Genomic DNA, 17,576 nt, shown 5'->3' on the forward strand with positions numbered 1-17,576 from the left:
TCCACAACTCTGTTCTGTCTAAGATTTTGTGTCACTTGATACAAGCTATTGGGTTTTTCTTCTGATTCCTGATGTATTCCCACAAAAAGCATCCACAGCCCCTTGCAAAGCTGCTGTCAAATGCTCTCTCAGTGTCGACGAGCTGTGTGGCTGCAGATATTTTGGCAGGAGGTTCTTCTCCCTTGGTTTAGACATCCAGGGGACATCTGGACGTCTGTGATGAGTCAGAAGTTGTCAGGAGCCCCCAGAGAGCAATTCAGTGTGTCCTGTGATTAATTAAATCATTTAGGTGCTGGGGTTGCCCCTCTGAGTGGGTCTGGTTTGGGATTTCTCTTGGTTTTGCCTTCCAGCACCCAACTTCAGCTTCCCTTCAGGCTTCCTTCCTGCAGCATGGAATGAGGGTTCCCTTTGCATTTATATTGGCATGTGGCTCTCTTTAGGCTTCTGCTGTACCGAGTTTTTGTGGTATTTAAGTCAGTAATAAATGTATTTGCCTTTGCTTAAGCTGCTAAGGTGCAGATGGAGGAAAACATCAGAAGTTTTATTTTTTGGTGAGACAGGATGGGGAATGTCCAGGGGTCCTGTTTAGACTAGAAAGAAGTAAAATGTTACAAGGAATGAAGACTTTACCTTGTGTGAAGGTTTAGACACCTTAACCCCAAGCATTATTGAGCACCAGTAACTGGGAACAGCTTTTTTGGAGGTGGTTCAGGAGCAACTATTGGCAAATACGTTGAATGCTCGTCTGCAGTCACTGTAATTTGAATATGATGTTCAGACTTCTAAGCTGTCTGCCCCTGCATCAAAAGAAAATGATTGCTCCTTTTAGCCATAAATAAATTCATGTTTTAGTTGAGGACACTTGTGGAAGTGGAGAGCAGAAACAGCAATTTATTATTAGATCTGTCACTTTAAAATATATTCCCGCTTTGATTCCGCTTTGAAGCATTCTCCTTTGAAGCAGCATTAAAGTATTTAAATATGTACGAGTCCTAGCAGGGGGAGATTACAAGTTGTGACACTGCATAACCTTGGGGTTTTTTGTATTTTTGCCTTTTTTTTTTTTTTTTTTCCCCTGGGGAATTACCATTACTGGTTTTTTATTGTTTGGAATAAAAATGGCCATCCCCTTAAAGCTGCATAAAGATTTTTTTTCCCCACTGATGGAAAAAAATAAAAAGGTGTGTGTGTATGAAGTGAAAACTAGTTTGGATAATTAATTACGCCCCAGTTTGCCATGAAGCTTCTGTCTAGCAATTTTTAGAGTATTTCTCACAGAAGTTTATATATATATATATATATATTCCTCTTTATTTCCATGTTTCCTCCTAATTGCACAGCATGCAGCCTACATTGTGGGCTGCAGAATGGGGTTGGTTTTCATGCTGATTGTACTTCACATAAACTACTGTCAGGAAAACCTCTGCAGTCCAGGAAAAATCACAAAATCACTGTGCCTCTCCTGTGCTGATTTATTCCTGTAGGTTAGAAAAGCACCAACCGTAATGAGATTGATGTCTCACGAAGATAAGAGCAGGGAAAATGTCCTTGCCCGATATACCCTGTGGGGTAAAACACACTTGGAAATTGTGGAATGCTGATGAAATTCATGGGCTTGGTTCTGTGCCTGTCCTGGCCCCACGTCTCCAGCCACGAGCCCGCTCCCAGCCTGGGTTCTCACTCTTGCAAGGCTCTGAGCAGGGCCAGGAGGAGAGGCTGGGAGCCAGGACAGCTCTGAGCAGCACCCAGCCAGCTCCTTTGAATTGTGTGGCTGTGTGGTTGAAGATAAGTAAATGAATTCACCAACCTTTGCCTGCAGGATTAATCATTTCAAGTGCCTGTGAGTCCCATTCTGTGCTGGGAGCTGTTGATTCACAGTGTTATTTCTCAGTGATCAGAACATGTTAGCTCCATGTGTTTTAACTCTCCAGGGGGGAAAATGAGACTATTTTCTTTCAGGCACTTCCATAAAATGTGCTTAAAACGCATAATAGTCTAATAGTTTATTCCAGAAATTAAAGAGGAAAAAATTCTGCTCGTGTCACAGCAACATGGAATGGAGTAAAGAGGACCAGAAATCAAACGTGGAAGAGCCATGAAAAGTCACTTCCTTTTATCTAAGAACTGTACCTGGGAAGCAGCAGCATCGCTGATTTAGGCTGGAGCACCCTGGGACAGTGGGAGGTGTCCCTCCCATGGCAGGGGTGGCACTGGATGGGCTTTAAGGTCCCTCCCAACCCAAACCATTCTGTGACTCTGTGATGATTTGCCTTAAATGATACCACTGAAGTCATCTGTTACCTGGTTTTGTTTTATAGAGACCAAAAAAATGCAGAGCTAATTCCAGAAAACAAATCAGTTTAAATGGCAGTTGAGGAAAAACATCAGCAAGGCAGAATGCTGTTAAATAAAAATACAAAGTAATCTGATGTCAACTTCAGGGGTGTTTTAAAGAGAGAGAGAAAGATGTCGTAGATCATAAACATTTGGAAAAATAATTCACTTTTTATGCAGGGAGAATCAGTGTTTATCTCCTCTTCTCCCTGCATTTTATAAAATCTCTTCCAAGTTTTTACATTGAATCTTATAAAAGACCACAGCAAAAATGAACAAAAAAGAAAAAGCAATCTGTGATATTAGAGCAGGTATTGTATTTCAGTAACATGAATGTGAAATTATAAATAAGCAGTTTACAGATGTAGAGATGATTGAAAGAGGCCAACTTGTATGTGAGTGTGAGCACATCTATGGATGTGTAGAGACCATAAACTCCAACTGCATCCTCTGACAATCCACACAAAATGAGATTTCCGAAGGACATGACGTCAGTGTGTCCCAGATGAGCCTCCTCTGGTCCCATGGAGGGATGTGATCTGTTGGGGAGCAAGGAACCAGAGCAAAAATGAAGTGATTTTCTAAACACTGACTCTGGTGAGAAACAGTTGTCATGCTAGGGGGGGTATTTTGTTAGTGAGCAGAACCAACTCAAAGGAGAAGTTTGTCCACCCTGGCTTGGTGTGTAACGTGTTGTTGATGTGTTGTACAGAAGTGAAGATGCAGTCAACCAGATGGCTGTCACTCCCTTCCCACTGCCTTCAGGCTCCCACTCTGCTATTGAGGTAAGGTTTGTGGGATGTTGTTTTTAATTAGAGACTGCTAAATTGGATAGATTAATCATAATTAGCAGCTCATGATAAGTTCGAGCACCTTGTCTAATTAAACCCAGGATTGTAAAATGCATTGGGTAGAGACTTGGCCTAATAGGCTTATTTTGCCCTGTCTCTTTTTTATTGATCTGGTTGTTACTGACAGACCTGCATGCCATTAACAGCAGGTATTAAACAGGCTACTGCTGTACAGGAGGAAGAGGAAGGCTCCAAATTAAAACCTTGCCACCTCCTGTCCTGCTCCTTTTTCAGCTGGAGTAGTTGTGGCGAGGCAGTTTTGCCTGGAATAATCTTCCAAAGCAAAAACAGTCGAAGTGTGGTAATGTTGCCAGTGTTTTTTGTGATTCTTGTTGCTCCCTCAGCCCCAGTGCAGACTGATTGCTCCCCTGTGCAGGAGGAATCCCTGCAGTCACCACACTCGTTATCATTTTGACATCTCAATATCGTGTAACTAAATTTTCTGGATAAACTACACGGCTAGCCTTGCTGCTGCTTTTTAATTCTATTTCTATCTGAGCTAATAAAGCAGAAGATGTTTTGTAATTCAATTGGGGTTTGGTCTTGCCTCGATAAATTCACGTGCATTGAACTCCTGGTATTTCCATGAGTGTGGCTGGGATCCCTCAGCACGGGGCCACGGGAGGTAGCACTGGATGCATCTCCAGTCTGCACTCTTGCTGTTGTTTTCCAGATGATGTTACCACTGATGGCTGCTCCTTGCAGGCCTAGAGCTGTACAGAGCAAGAACTGCTCATGTTGTATTTGGATCTCAGTCATTTTTGGACAGTGCTTTGGCTTTTCCTTCTCTCCTCCTCACCAGCAGTGTGTCCCAGGTGCAGCTGGTGCTTTATAAATTACATTTCACAGAGTTCATTTTGATTCTGTTGACTCTTTAATACCTGCATTTGTTCCCAGCTTTGTTTAATATTTGTGCCTTCAGGATGAATCACAAAGCTTTGTTTAGGCACATTCTGTACTGTGGTCAAATGGCTGTAATTAGACTCTACCAAAGTGTGTCTTTGCCTTTAGAGGTAGATGCTTGTGGGCTGAGTTTCATGCATTAATGGCAAATTCTTACTATTTACATTGTTTGTTTTATAAGTAAATGCAAGTTTTTAATTCTAGCTGGTATCTTATTTTTATATAAAATCAACATAACCAAATATAGTGATTTATACAGAAGTTTACATTGCTTTCTTTGGCAGCTCTTCCTCTCTTTAAATAAAGAAAAAAATAGCCTTATATCTTGAAATTATATCTTCAAATATCTTTGAAATACTACATAAATATTTAACATTGTGTATTACATGCACCCTACATGTAACTTGTCAGATCCCATTAAACAGCCTGGCTGGTGGAATGGAATATCAGGGTGCCATAGTTACCACGGATCATTGTGTTAGTTTTCTTCAGCTTATCTCTTGATCCTTATCTCTTTATCTGCAGCTTATCTCTTTATCTTTGTTGCATGAAAAGTGATAAACAGTAAATACTCAGGGTCTTACAGGACAGGATAAGGCTGTGTTGTGGTGTGATACTGTGGGCAAGCTCCCAGAAACAGAGTATATTAAATATTAATTACTGCAAAATATGTTTTTGGAAGTCTCAATCACCAAAAAGCCGCAGAATGAGGTATTTTTTTGCAACTGTGAACAGAGGGGCTTTGTCTACTCAAGTGGTGGTCGAGACATTTGAGTTATTTGCTTAAATGTGAAATGTCTGATGAAAGTTCAGAACAGTTTTGTTTTGAGTCCAGGGTCCAGAGGAGGCCACGGAGCTGCTCCAGGGCTGGAGCCCCTCTGGAGCCAGGCTGGGAGAGCTGGGAATGTTCACCTGGAGAAGGGAAAAATCCAGGGAGAGCTCAGAGCTTAAAGGGGCTCCAGGAGAGCTGGAGAGGGGCTGGGGACAAGGGATGGAGGGACAGGAGCCAGGGAATGGCTCCCAGTGCCAGAGGGCAGGGCTGGATGGGATCTTGGGCAGGAATTGTTCCCTCTGAGGCCATGGCACAGGGTGCCCAGAGAGGCTTCCTGGATCCCTGGCAGTGCCCAAGGCCAGGTTGGAGCAGCCTGGGACAGTGGAAGGAGTCCCTGCCATCCTTGGATGGGCTTTAAGGTCCCTTCCCACCCAATCCATTCCATGATTTTCCCAAGCTGTTCAGACTGTGTGAAGGAAACTGGGACTCCTTTGATGTGCTGAGTGTGTGACAGAGATCTGGAGAAAGGCTCTTCATTCCAAGTCCACAGCTTTCACAGCTGACAGGGATTAGTCTGGCCTTGAAAGCTGCCCCAGAGCTGCCCCTAAGGGCAATTTTGGAAATATTTTATGGTGCTTTTTGTCAGCCAAGTGAGGACCAGGGTCTGCTGTCCCAGACTTGCATCCCTCATTCGCCCCCTGACATTGGGAGACTAATTGTGGATCTTTCTACCTTGTCACGCTGCCCCTTGTCTGAAAAACCCAACAAAAAAGGGTGAAACTGTCTAGTTTCTCTGTTTAGCTGTTATGGGGGGCCAGAGCTCTGTTCAAAAGCTGTTGTCAATCCTTTCTCCCAGGACCACGGTGGCACCGAACCTCCCAGTGGCGAGGAAGACCCGAGTTTGGAAGTTGTCATGAAAAGTTTGACTGATGAGGAATCCAACAAAGCTGTGAGTGACTTGAGGCAATATTTAATGATGATTTGAGTTTAGAATGTGGAGGCTCACGGGGTTTGATTGGTTTTCTCTGCCTTTTTATTGGAGTGTTGCAGCACCTTTGTCAAATAATACTCAGTACGTGTAAAAGCAGAATCAAACTCAGCTTTACATACACAGCCTGTTTTTGTGAACTGAGCACTCGGTATAACTTGTTAAAATACCAAGATAAGAGTTTTCACAGAGCATTTTGGCCCTCTCTTGAGTTCTTGGTGAGAGGATTGCCTTTCCACTCCTGCCATCCATGTGTGACAAACTTTAGAAAAAGCCTGGTCTGTAAATCATATTCTCATTTATATTCATGGCTTCATAAATTCTAAGGCCAAGATGTCTATTATCATAATCTAGTCTTGCCTCCTGAATAACACAGCTACAGAGTTGCTCTCAGTGATTTCTGCATTAGGACCATAACTTGTAGTTTAATGTGGTTCTGTCAGTGTGCACTGTAATAAATACTGAGCTCATTGATTCAGATGGAGTTTTTTGTTGTTTAATAGGTCAGGATCATGCATTATCAGGAATCTGAAAGTCCTTCAGGGTGCAGCTCTGATCTCTTCTGTTTGGACACTGTGGTAAAAGTTTAAAGTGGAAAACACTAAACATGACTAACTTGGAGATACCTCAGAATTTGCTGAGAGAGTCTTTTTGCTGCCTACTGCAGTTTCAAGGAGAGCAGGATTTGCTGTGTGTCCTCAGCTAAGAAAACCTGACATTTCTTCATATTTTTCCCCTTCTTCCTGCTCCATCATGTCTCTTGCAAGGAGTGTCTTGGGGTTTGCAAATAGGAATTGAATATACATAATGCTCTGTAGCTGGTGAGTGTTCAATTAATGAGTCTGCAAATTCCAAGAGTTAGGAAGTGTTATGTGCTATTCAAGCATCAGAATTAATCACCCATGGATTGATTTATGTCCCTAATGGATTACAAAAAGTTTGAGTTATTGCTGTTTGATAGCCCAGTGCAGATTCCTCTGATGGGCTGGAATAGAAATGAATCAGAGTTCCCCTGTATGTATCTGCAGGTGTCATTCACCTGGTTTTACTGGAGTTCTTGCTCAACTTGGCAAGAAATTTGAGAGGGATTGCAAGGTGAAGTGAGAAATTGCTCAGAGACTGAAGGAAATAAAAATACATAAAATATGTTACACAGAAGTGAACTTTAGGTGTAGGCTGTGGTGAATTTAATGGGAAAAAGAAATTGCAGCAATCCAAGGTAGGTGTGGAGGGAAGATGCCTCTGGAACCACAGGAAACCCAGAATATATTGGCAGCTCCTTTTCAGACTTGGAGCAAGAAAGAAGGGAACTGTGAAGCCAAAGAGCACAAGTTGAAAGGCAAAAGAAAAGAAAGAAAAAGAGTTGTCCAAAACAGAGCAATGGCAGAGAGGTAAGAGGAGGCACTCAGAAAAGTATTGGCATCCCTGTAGACCAAACTGCTCATTCCATAATGCCTTCAGTTGGGCCAGCCCTTGCTTTAGGGGTATAAATGGGTGAAAAATAATGGCAAAAACCATTTTTTCAAAATGCCAGAGTGTTCTTACCATCAGGATCTTAAAACTACACAGGAAATATTTCTGAGTGGATCTCAGTTTTGGGAGCGTGCTGATGGTTCTGGCCTGAAGGGAGTGGGTTTGTAGGCACAATTGGCATTAAGGCTTTGACTCTGCAGTGCAGGACAACAGGAATTGGTGATTTTGGGAAGGGAGATTTGTCTTGCAGTCTTCTAGTGACTGTGGAAGCAAAAGAAAACAGTGCTTTGTTTTTCATAGAATGATGTTGCTACCAGAGCCTCAGTGCTACCTCACCATTGTTGCTGAATTTCTCAGTCATGTGCCAGGAGAAATCAGGAATGTAAAAGTCAACAAGTGAGATCAAGTTCACAGAGTAAATAAAAAGTATGTGCTTATCAGCAGAGATCTTCCACAAGTATGTACAGCTCAAAGCATGGGCAGGATGTCTCACCAAGTGACAGCTGTAATAAAAGGAAAGTTAAAAAATTCACGTCATTCTCTATTCATCTGTTGCTGATAAATTTGTCAGTCTCTCACAACATACTCTTTGTTGTCACTTCATCACTTTAAAAGCTATAAAGTTTTATAATGGACATCACTGTAGGCTTGGATGATAAGAAAGGGGAAGGAAAACAACTTTGTTTCTGAACTGGAGCCAGTGGAAGTGTTAGGCAAAGTCTGTGTGTTTATTAGCTGGAGTTTGAGGTGGCCTCATGGAAGGTCCTGGGTTTCTGGGGGTTGAAGAAATCTGGTTTTCCATAAGGTGTCCTTGGAAAAGAATTGATGGAGGGGGCTTTTGTGCTCTTGGAAGAGTTAATCTGACAAAGTGAAAATGGTATGTGAGAATGGATTAATTTGCCTTTAAAGGTTTGAACTTGGAACAATAATCTGTCTTCACCACAAACAGAAAACACATCCTTGAAACACTGGCAAAGAGGAGAGGCTGTGTAAAAGTGCTTTGGGATGGAGTTGAGGGGCTTGAATTTGATTAAACCAGTTGGGCTGCAGGCTTTTGACAAATGCTGAGTGTATTTGGTGCTCATTTTGTTCAGGTACCTCTAGCACAGCCTCAGTTAAGGGAGATGTAAAGGTGGTGCCTGGTGCTTACTTGTGGTGCAAGATGAAGCTTCAGATTTTAGTCACATATCACAATGAAAAAGGGAAGTATGAAGTAATTTTTCATTGCTCATTAAAACAATCTCTCAGAAAATGACAAAGCAGTCTTCCCATTTCTCCCCTGACACCTCTGATAATACAATGAGATCACCACTTTATCTTTTTTCCTGTTATCTTTTTGGATAATAATTGCAGTTGAAGAGTTGCAACAAGCTCAGCAAAAAATTCAAGGGGGGCAAAAAAAAGGATCCTGGGGGGGTTGGCATCTTTTAACATAATAAAAGTCCAGCAAACAAGGCCAGTATTTCCAAGCTGAGTTACCTACAGTTCTCTTTACCTTTTTTTAATGTAGAAATTATCATCGTAATTAGAAATTCTTTCTGAGGTGCAGAGTAACTTTTGAATATTTGAAAAAGATTTGAGGTAATCTTTGGAAGTTGGTACTTTTTTTTTTTTTTTTGCAGACTAGGCTGTTTATCAGGGGTTTTAAATATGGGATGAGAAAATTAACTATTACTTGGATCAAAGTGGCCTAAGTTTAGTGAAGAGCTAACAAGGGAGGGCACTGTACCTTGCCTGGAAGCAGTTGGAGAAGTAGGAGATACAAATATTTTTTTGTGCATTACAAAGAAAAGGTACAGAAATAAATTAGGCTACAAGTGGAGTCAGTGATTGAAGTACATTGTTGGAGATCTTTTTAATGAGGCTGGAGGATGCATTTTAAGCAGTTGCTTTATTTAGCAGAGCCAAAAAAGGATGGGGAGGGCAGAGCAGATGACTTGGAGCCCCTTTCTGCTGTGGGCACTGAGGGGTCCCTGCACTCAGCTTGGGAATTGCTGTTCCAGTCATTCCAGAGCTTCCTGTTGCTCTGGAGCAACCCAGAGCATGTGTGATAATCTCCTCCCCAAAAACCCCTCCTGTTTGCTTGCCCTCAGAACTGAGGGCTGTGATGTTGATAACTCCTGATACTCCCTGTGCTCACAGCAGCTTTGCCTCTTTGAAGTTTTGGGCTTCAGCTTGGTTTGCTGGTACAAATGGACTTAGATGGAGAAATCATGGAATCCCAGACTGCTTTGGGTTGGGAGGGACCTTAAATTCCATCCAGTGCCACCCCTGCCATGGCAGGGACAGCTTCCACTATCCCAGGTTGTTCCAACCTGGCCTTGGGCACTGCCAGGGATCCAGGGACAGCCACAGCTTCCCTGTGCCAGGGCCTGTTCACCCTCTCAGTCAGGAATTCCTTCCCTGTATCCCATCCAACCCCACCCTCTGGCAGTGGGAAGCCCTTCCCTGTGTCCTGTCCCTCCAAAACATCACTGCATTTCTCTAGAACCATCATTCTGATTTTTGGAGGAGATTTTATTGAGGCTGTTGAGACATTTTCAATACACCTCGCTTTTTTTTTTTTTGACTTTTTAGGATGTGAAATGTAAAGCTGACACACCAGTGGTGGCAGATCAGCAGGAGACAGAGGAGCAGCTCCCAGAAAATGTATGTGTGTTCAGGAAAATGTTTGTGTGTTCATGTTATCCAGTAAGGGAGGGTTCTGAGGGTTTTATTTGGTTGAAGACTGAGTGATTCATGGGGGGAAGGGATTAACTGGGAAGACATTAAAATAATTTTATTGATGGAAATGTAAAAAATTACTGGCTCCTCGTTAAATGTGTGGAAATGGCTTGTTTTCCTTTTATTGATTTTGATGATTTAGTGAGGCACAACAGTCAACAGCTGATGGTAATGACCTCACCATACCATGCCTTCCTGTGGTGATAACTGCTCTCTCTTGCTTCTGCTTTGCTTTCAGGTCCTCAACCAGATCAAACAGCCCAAATCTTCCACAAAAGCCCCAGTGAGCTCCCAGGAGATACCTCTGGAGCCAGCACCTCCTTACCTTTCTCCAGAAGCAGAAGTCACCAGCCGTGGTAGGAGCCAGTGATTCTGCCACCATTCCATGTATTTTTAGTACCCTAACCCAAGAGAGATGTTTTCATTTTGTTTTCCAGATAACTTTTGCTGAAGTTTTGTTTCTTTGAACATCCAATGACCTAAGTTATTTTATAACCTGTTTGTATTTTTCTCTCCTGTCACAGTTTTTAAGAGCTTGAAGGTGACTTCACTTGTTTTTCTTGACTTTTACATACAAAGATGATCTTGTTTTCAATTGAAATAGAAGGAAAGACAGTTTGGGGCATGCTTTTCATTCCATGGTGCTGGAATATGGCTCTATCTATCCTGAAAGGAATACCCCTTTCCATCATGATCTGAACTGTAGAGGTCAAAACTGAATTAGATGTCCTCACAGGCTTTTACTGGGAGCATTTATTCCCAGAGCTCAAGTCACTCTGCTTTAGAGACTTCAGAAGTCACTCAGAGTGGTCCTCTAGTTCAGTTTTATTAAAGTGGAGAGCAAACAAAAGCTTAATTAGCTGTTCTCGCTAATTCCTGTGGTGGTATTCATTTTCTTACTGTGTTGTGTGACTTAATTCTTTCCCTTTTGATGTTCTCAGGTGTCTTCCCACCTCCACTGCCTGTGGATCCAGCAACTTGTCCCATAGTTCCAGGGCAGGAGATGACCATCGAGATCTCCAAGGGTCGCTCAGGCCTCGGGCTCAGCATTGTGGGGGGAAAAGACACTCCCCTGGTGAGTTTCTGTTCAAATCATGTTTATTACAGGACAAAGACAAAGAGAACTTGGAAAATAATAATGCCCTTAATATGTAATTACTCTAATAAACTGTTGAAGACAGGGAGAACAAGCCAACTGTAACCTCCAATAAAAAATTGGTGGTTTTGCCTTGTGCCAGATCAGATGATGCTCCTGTTTAAATTGTTTGTGTTTCAGTAGTTTTTCTGCTGTGGTCAGAGGTTGCAGATGTGTTTTGTTTTATTTGACCATTGTGAATCAGGAGTTGGAAGCAGCTAAAGTTACCAGAATAGCTGGACTAGAAATTAATGTTGCAGAGGTAGAGCTGTCTCAGCAAGGATAACACCTCTGTCTTGAGAGCAGAAATGCTCAGTAGCTGTTTAAACAAACTGTGATTTATCTGCCTGCCAGCAAAGGCCCTTGCAGAACAGAGGTAAACCAAAGGTAATCTTTTACTGTTTTCTGTGTCTTTTGTCTTAATCTGCCTCCTGGATATGCTGTTTTTTAAAAAAATTATCTTCAGATGAATTAAAATGTGTCAGTTCAAGCGTGAGCTCAGCAAATTAGTGATGCTAAACCCTTCTCTGCCTCTGCTGTCTCCTCTCCAATTCCTATTTCAGAGATGCTTTGCTACAGTGTAAGAGAAGCCAGTCTGGGTTTTTCAAATGTCAAATTCAGTTCTTTTAGTCTTTTCTTTTTAGTTGCAGAGGTGTCTTTGCTGGGTTCTCCTGAATTCCCTGACACAGAGACTCTCCAGGCAGTGGAACTGCTCTGGTACATGCAGTTTTTCCCCAAAATATCACAAAAATATCACAAAATATCACAGTGGTGCATCATTAAGCATCAAAGTGCAGTGAGTGTCAGCAGGTACAGACAGTTGCAATGTAGTAAGTAGTCTTCTTCCAGAGGAAAAAAATTGAAAGGAAAGAAGAAAGGAAATCAAAAGGAAAAAGAAAGTTTTTGTTTTGCAGAGTGTGGGCTGGATCTTTTACAGCATTAAAGCTGAAATTGGAAAAAGTTCCATTTTTGGTCCCATTTATCCCAGTCTCCAGTTATGTAGAGCTGGGGTGAATTGCTCTGTTTCCCATGGAGATGGAGCTGGGTTAGTTTTCACTCTTTCCAGCCATGCACAGTTTTGTCCCCAGTCCCCTTTTTTTTTTGTCAAGCTCCTCAGTGTTGAGTAAATTCAAATAAGTTGTTTGGTGTTAGTCATCTCCTTGCTTTTTCATTTAACTGGAATTTGGAAATAATACATGGCAGTCTGTCAGATGCAATATGGTGTGTGTCTTTCATGAGATTTTAATATAAATAAATGAAAATTGTAAATAACTGCCTTACAGAGCAGATGAGAAAAATGCAAAGGGTTTTATTCTTTAAATTGAGTAAATGGTTTTGGTTAAGTATTATGCTTTCATTAGTTTATTCATTAAAGTGTCCTCCTAGGAGTTGATTTTAAAAGTCTATGCACTGGAGTGCAATAACTGAAACCATGAAGGGAAGGAGGTCCAACTCCCCACTTTTCAGATCCTCAGCTTACAGGACTTACCCAAAATGAGTCCCTGTTTCTTTTCATGATTCTGAATCTGCTCATTGAAAGGCAAGAAATGGTGTTTCATAGGAAACAAGGTGCTTTTGGGAAACCACAGCCTAACCTGACCATTTGCCATGTGCACAGACCCTCTCTGGGATTCTCCATAACTTCCTTCTCCAAAACAGCCTGTGAAAACCCTTCTCCTCAAGGTAGGAACTGGTGGGATCACAGAATCCTGCAAGAGTTTGGGTTGGAAACCTTAGAGATCCTCCACTTGCATGGCATGGAACCTCCCATTTTTCTGTTTACTTTGTGCTTCTGATCTTTTCCAAATTATTTTGATGCCTTATTTTTATTTATTTATTTTTTAATTTTTTGCCCTGGAGTCAGAAAACTTTTTGTAAAGAGTTGGAACGAAGTTCTCATGACATAATGAGGAGTAAAAGCAAATACTACTCAAGGCTGTTGGAAAGTTTCTGTCTTTCTGTGTTTCACAGCTTAGAGAGAAAATATGACAAAACAGGTCCATGGAGCTGAGTGATGTCTCTGTCTTGCTCTCTGTCATTTGGCTTTAACTCAGTTACACAGGTGGACATCTTCTGTATTTTAAAAAAGGCAAAATCAAAGGAGTTCATCAGTCCTGAGGGTCTCGTGTGGCAGAAGTTTTGTGTCCGAGACACATGGTTTGCTGCAGTGCAGAGAAATTAGAATGAACTGTAATTGGCTTCAGCAGAAGTGCCTACAAACCCCTGAAGAACATGAACCCCAGCTCCTGGCATCTCAGAAGTAATTTATCAGCATGGGGGAAGCCAGGAATGCTGCTCAGAATGTGTCAAGTCTAAAATGGACAAGGCAAGCCTGTAAGGGCCTCACCCATATTGTACTAAAACTCTCTTGATCTAAAAATGCTGAGCTGAGGGTACTCAACAGCAGCTCACATGGGATAGGAAAGCTCTCTCAGAATATTTTATATCTTCCTTGAGCACAAGATGTACAGGCCCAGCTTTTGGAATAATAAATCTGGCAGCCAGGGACAAGCTGCTGCAAAATGAAATATAGAGTGCAACTTTTAAGTCATAACCTCAGGAATCTCATCAGGAATCACCAAGTAGAGACTTGAAAAATACAGCCTGTGAGCAGGGAGGTTAATTTGTTCAGGAGGTTGGAAAGTGATGTCTTAACTCCTGAAATGTTTTTTGGTGAGGAGATGTCCATCCCCTAAACTCCAAACCCTTTCCAGTGATGTATTATAAACCAGGACTGGGGCTCTGTGCTTGGGGAGCAGCAGCTGGAAGGATACACGAAAGGCTTGGGCAAGGAGGGTTTGTCCTTGGGAGTTGTCTTCATGTTGGTGATCTTCAGACTGCTCTAGCCCTGGAGTACTTCTATTTCATTTCTCTTTTAAGTGTTGATTTTTTATGAAGTATTTTTTTTCTTCACTCACTTTCATTTCACCTTCCCACATACCCCTGAGAGAACACAACACATGGCCTCTGCTTTAAAGCAATTAAAGTGCAGAGTGGAGCTGGCTGGAGCACAGGGCTTTCAGTTTGTGATTTTAATTTTTATTTTTTTTTTTGGTTGTAGTCCAATCAAACTTGTAAAAGTAACCTCAGAGTGGGAATTTAAAACAGGGGGGAGAAAAAAGAAGTGTTTTCAGAAACATCCCTGAAATGAGGTTTGAGGCTCTAACAGGCTCAGGACACCCTTGAGATTTTCTTCTAAAATCCACAGAGAACAGAGCATCAAGGAATTGCTTTAAATTGTACTCATCCAGATGGGATGTGGGCTTTGTCCAGAGAGGCTGTGGGTGTTGAACAGGGCTTAGTGGAGGGTGTCCCATGGCAGGAGATGGAATGAGGTTGGCTCTGAGGTCCCTCCCAACCCAAACCATCCCATGAATCTCTGAAACCCCATTCTCATCCCAGGGTGGGTGAATGCTGCCACATCTTGCCCAGCTGACAACTTGCAATGATTTTCTGTAATCCAGGACAGTCAATCTTCTGGAATTTGATTCCTGGCAGCACATGGAACAGGCACTGCTCTAAGATACAAACATTTTCTTTGCAGGGTGGGGGCACTGCTTCGCTGCCAGCTGAATAATTTAGTGATGGTCGAGTTGATTACTGGTGGTTATTGACTCTGGCTTTGCTGCTGCCTGGGTGATTAAGACACTCAGACATGCCAGAGGGCATTCAGCAGTTTCAAGGCTGGTTTGGGGGAGTTCCTCCAGGCAGGGTTAGAGAACCTGGGAGGGAGGAGGGCTCAGAGGCTCAGCTGAGGCTTGAAATCAATTGCTGAAGAGGCATCTCTGATATAAAAGATTGCAGGGTCTGTAACTCAGGGCTCTCTGGAGGTGGAGTAGGGGGTGGTCATTATCTCAGCCTTACACAGAAAGAAAAATATGCTTTATCCTGTGTGGTTTTTGTTGTAAACAACATCAAACCTCTTATGCAGGATTTTTTTTTTTTAATACTGGGTTGTCTGCTTTAAATGTGGTAAATTTTCTTTTTGTACTTCTGCTTTCAGCTGACTTTAATAAAAAGCACTTTTAAGTCAATTAACAAACTTTAAGGTACTCCATCTGTAAAATAAAGTGATCCACAAAGCCAGGGGACTGGAACACAAAAAATAACAAAATATTCCCATGCTCAGGAGTTGGTGAGAGATGGTAACTCTGGAGCTGGGGAGCAAAAAGCTTCCCTGATCACCTGGGTTAGCCCAGAGGGTTTTCTGGGGAGCTTCCTGAGAGCGGGATGCAGTTTGACAGAAGAATATTCAGATTCATTCTGTCAGTCCAGGTGAGTCATCCCTTGAATAAACCCCATCTGTTAAGGAAGGGCAAGGGAATAATCAGGAAAACTGTGACTTGAAGCTGCAGCTGTTCAAGCCCTTGTGTTTGCCCCTGGAGCTGCGAGGGATAATTACCCTGTGAGGGCTCCATGCTGCCAAAGCCAGGCTGTTCCTGCTCCAAAGCCAAGCCTAGAGCTCTGCTTTGTGCCCTGCTGCAGCCTGTCAGCAGTGGGGACCTACCTGAGCGCGAGGGCTCTGGGACTCCTGTGTTGCTGAGCAGGTTCTCCCTTGGCTGAGCTTTCATCCCACCCTCCCCACTCTTCAGTTATATTTAAATCCAGGCAAAAATATCTTTATCAGGTATAGACAGAGACAGCATCTGAGTGAGTGCATGGACAGACATGCAGGGCAGCTAAGACTGAGAGTGTTCTAGTGAAATATGCTCACCTTGTAACTACAAATGAGAAGGGAGATATTGGCCTCTGGGGAGGTTCCAGCAATATGTGGGCTGTGGATGCTGCTGCTGCTGTTAAATCCCCCACACAATGAATGGAACAATGGAATGAAAAACAGGAATGGGAGCCCTGAGTTTTTAATCGTGGCTCGGGTATCGCAGGGGGAGAGTCTGCGGTTGGGAGAGGGAAAAAATGCAATCCCTCCTAAACCCTTGCCCACATTCATAAACCAGAAGGCAGTTTAATGACAGGGTGGTAAAATGCAGTTAGCTTGAAATTGTGAGGAATGGCTTTGACTCCAGCTTGGATAATGCTAAAATGGAGTTGGTGGATTCATCATCATTCCAGGAGGATGCTGGCTTGCGGGAGCATGACAAACCCAAGCTGCTTTGTACATGAGTTGTCACAAAAAGGAATTAGGGCAGTAAGTTTTGCAAATCATGTCTTTGATGGGTCTTTGGCAAGGGTTTAGCTGATGGTAGGGCTTGCTTGCGTAGCAGGGCCTTGCTTGAAGGAGCTGGTGTCTTCCAGGAATGTAAATCAACCATAAAATTTAGGCTAACGATATACTAAAGCAGCAGGACCTGTCAGGATGGGCTTCAGGAGGATCCTGGCTGCTGCTGGTTGAAACCCCTGGCTCTTGGCTTCCTGTGTCACACACATCCAGGACCCTCATGCATTCTTTATAACCTGTCCTATGCTGTGTACACTGCAAACTCTCTATTTTTTTTTTTTTTTGGTAACTTAATAAAATAATGAGAGTGAGAGAGTTAAGGTTTTAATATGTCATTCTGTGTTTTATTATTGCCTCTAAAAATGAGCATGTATACCTTTTGAAAAACTTTGGTTTGCTTTGGCATGTGATTCACAGGAACATAGCTCTTTCTATCATTCTGACTTAAGTCATATATTTTTACACTAAACATCTTATTACCTTAGTTTTATTATTTCAGAATCAAAGGAGAGCTTGCAAATGTCTATGACTGCAGAGAGAAGGAATGTTAATGAATAGTGCCATTGAATTTTCAGGTTTTAGCTTTTCTGATCTTAGAGAATATAACTGTAAGCAAAAATATTATGCAAGCTGAATAAAATTTAAATAAATAAGGACCAGATGTAACTATAGGGACCTATAAAATGTAATACAAATACTATCCACTTCCTTAAAATAAATCTGTATTTTAGTATGAAAAATTATATTCATATTGATATTGTGGATTAATCTTTTTTATGAAAGTTGGCAAGTGAACACCATCTCTTGCAAGGGCTTGTTCTTAAATGGGAAACAGACCTTTTGTTTTGACCTTGAGCGGGGCAGTTTCTGGGTCTGGTGCAATGTGAAGCATTTGTGCATTAACACAGTAACACACTTTTACATTCTGCAGCCTGTTTTACTGCAGTAGTGTTTGGCTTAGGATTTGGGGTGCCTGCTAATGGTTTGTGAACGCCAGCAATGGCAAAATCCTGCGGTGCCAGAAGGAGGCATTGCATGAGATAAACCCCTCTGAGAAGTGATTTGCTTGGGCTTGACCCTCACCCTCCCTTGCTGAAAAGTTATCTTGGAGATTCCATTTGGATCTGCAAATGGAAGATCAGAGATCATAACACAACTTGTCATTTCCTCTGCCTCCAAGTAACCAGCAGCTGAGTTTATTTTAACTGCTGAGAGATTCC

At 42.3% G+C, this 17,576-nt stretch overlaps 1 protein-coding gene across 5 annotated transcripts in view; it reads left to right on the forward strand.

The window, feature by feature from the left end:
* PATJ (PATJ crumbs cell polarity complex component) overlaps positions 1-17,576 on the forward strand; it is a 137,632-nt gene that overhangs the window by 94,407 nt on the left and 25,649 nt on the right. For all 5 annotated transcript variants that reach the window (XM_088060713.1, XM_088060711.1, XM_088060715.1 and 2 more), the window contains 5 exons: positions 3,047-3,119; positions 5,717-5,809; positions 9,899-9,970; positions 10,284-10,401; positions 10,987-11,120. In XM_088060713.1, the coding sequence (XP_087916839.1) occupies positions 3,047-3,119; positions 5,717-5,809; positions 9,899-9,970; positions 10,284-10,401; positions 10,987-11,120 (490 nt within the window). The remainder of the gene's footprint in view (positions 1-3,046; positions 3,120-5,716; positions 5,810-9,898; positions 9,971-10,283; positions 10,402-10,986; positions 11,121-17,576) is intronic.

Source organism: Pseudopodoces humilis, chromosome 10 (genome assembly GCF_049639895.1).
Source record: "Pseudopodoces humilis isolate 2021_Gansu_Grassland_sample_001 chromosome 10, ASM4963989v1, whole genome shotgun sequence".
NCBI lineage: Eukaryota > Metazoa > Chordata > Aves > Passeriformes > Paridae > Pseudopodoces > Pseudopodoces humilis.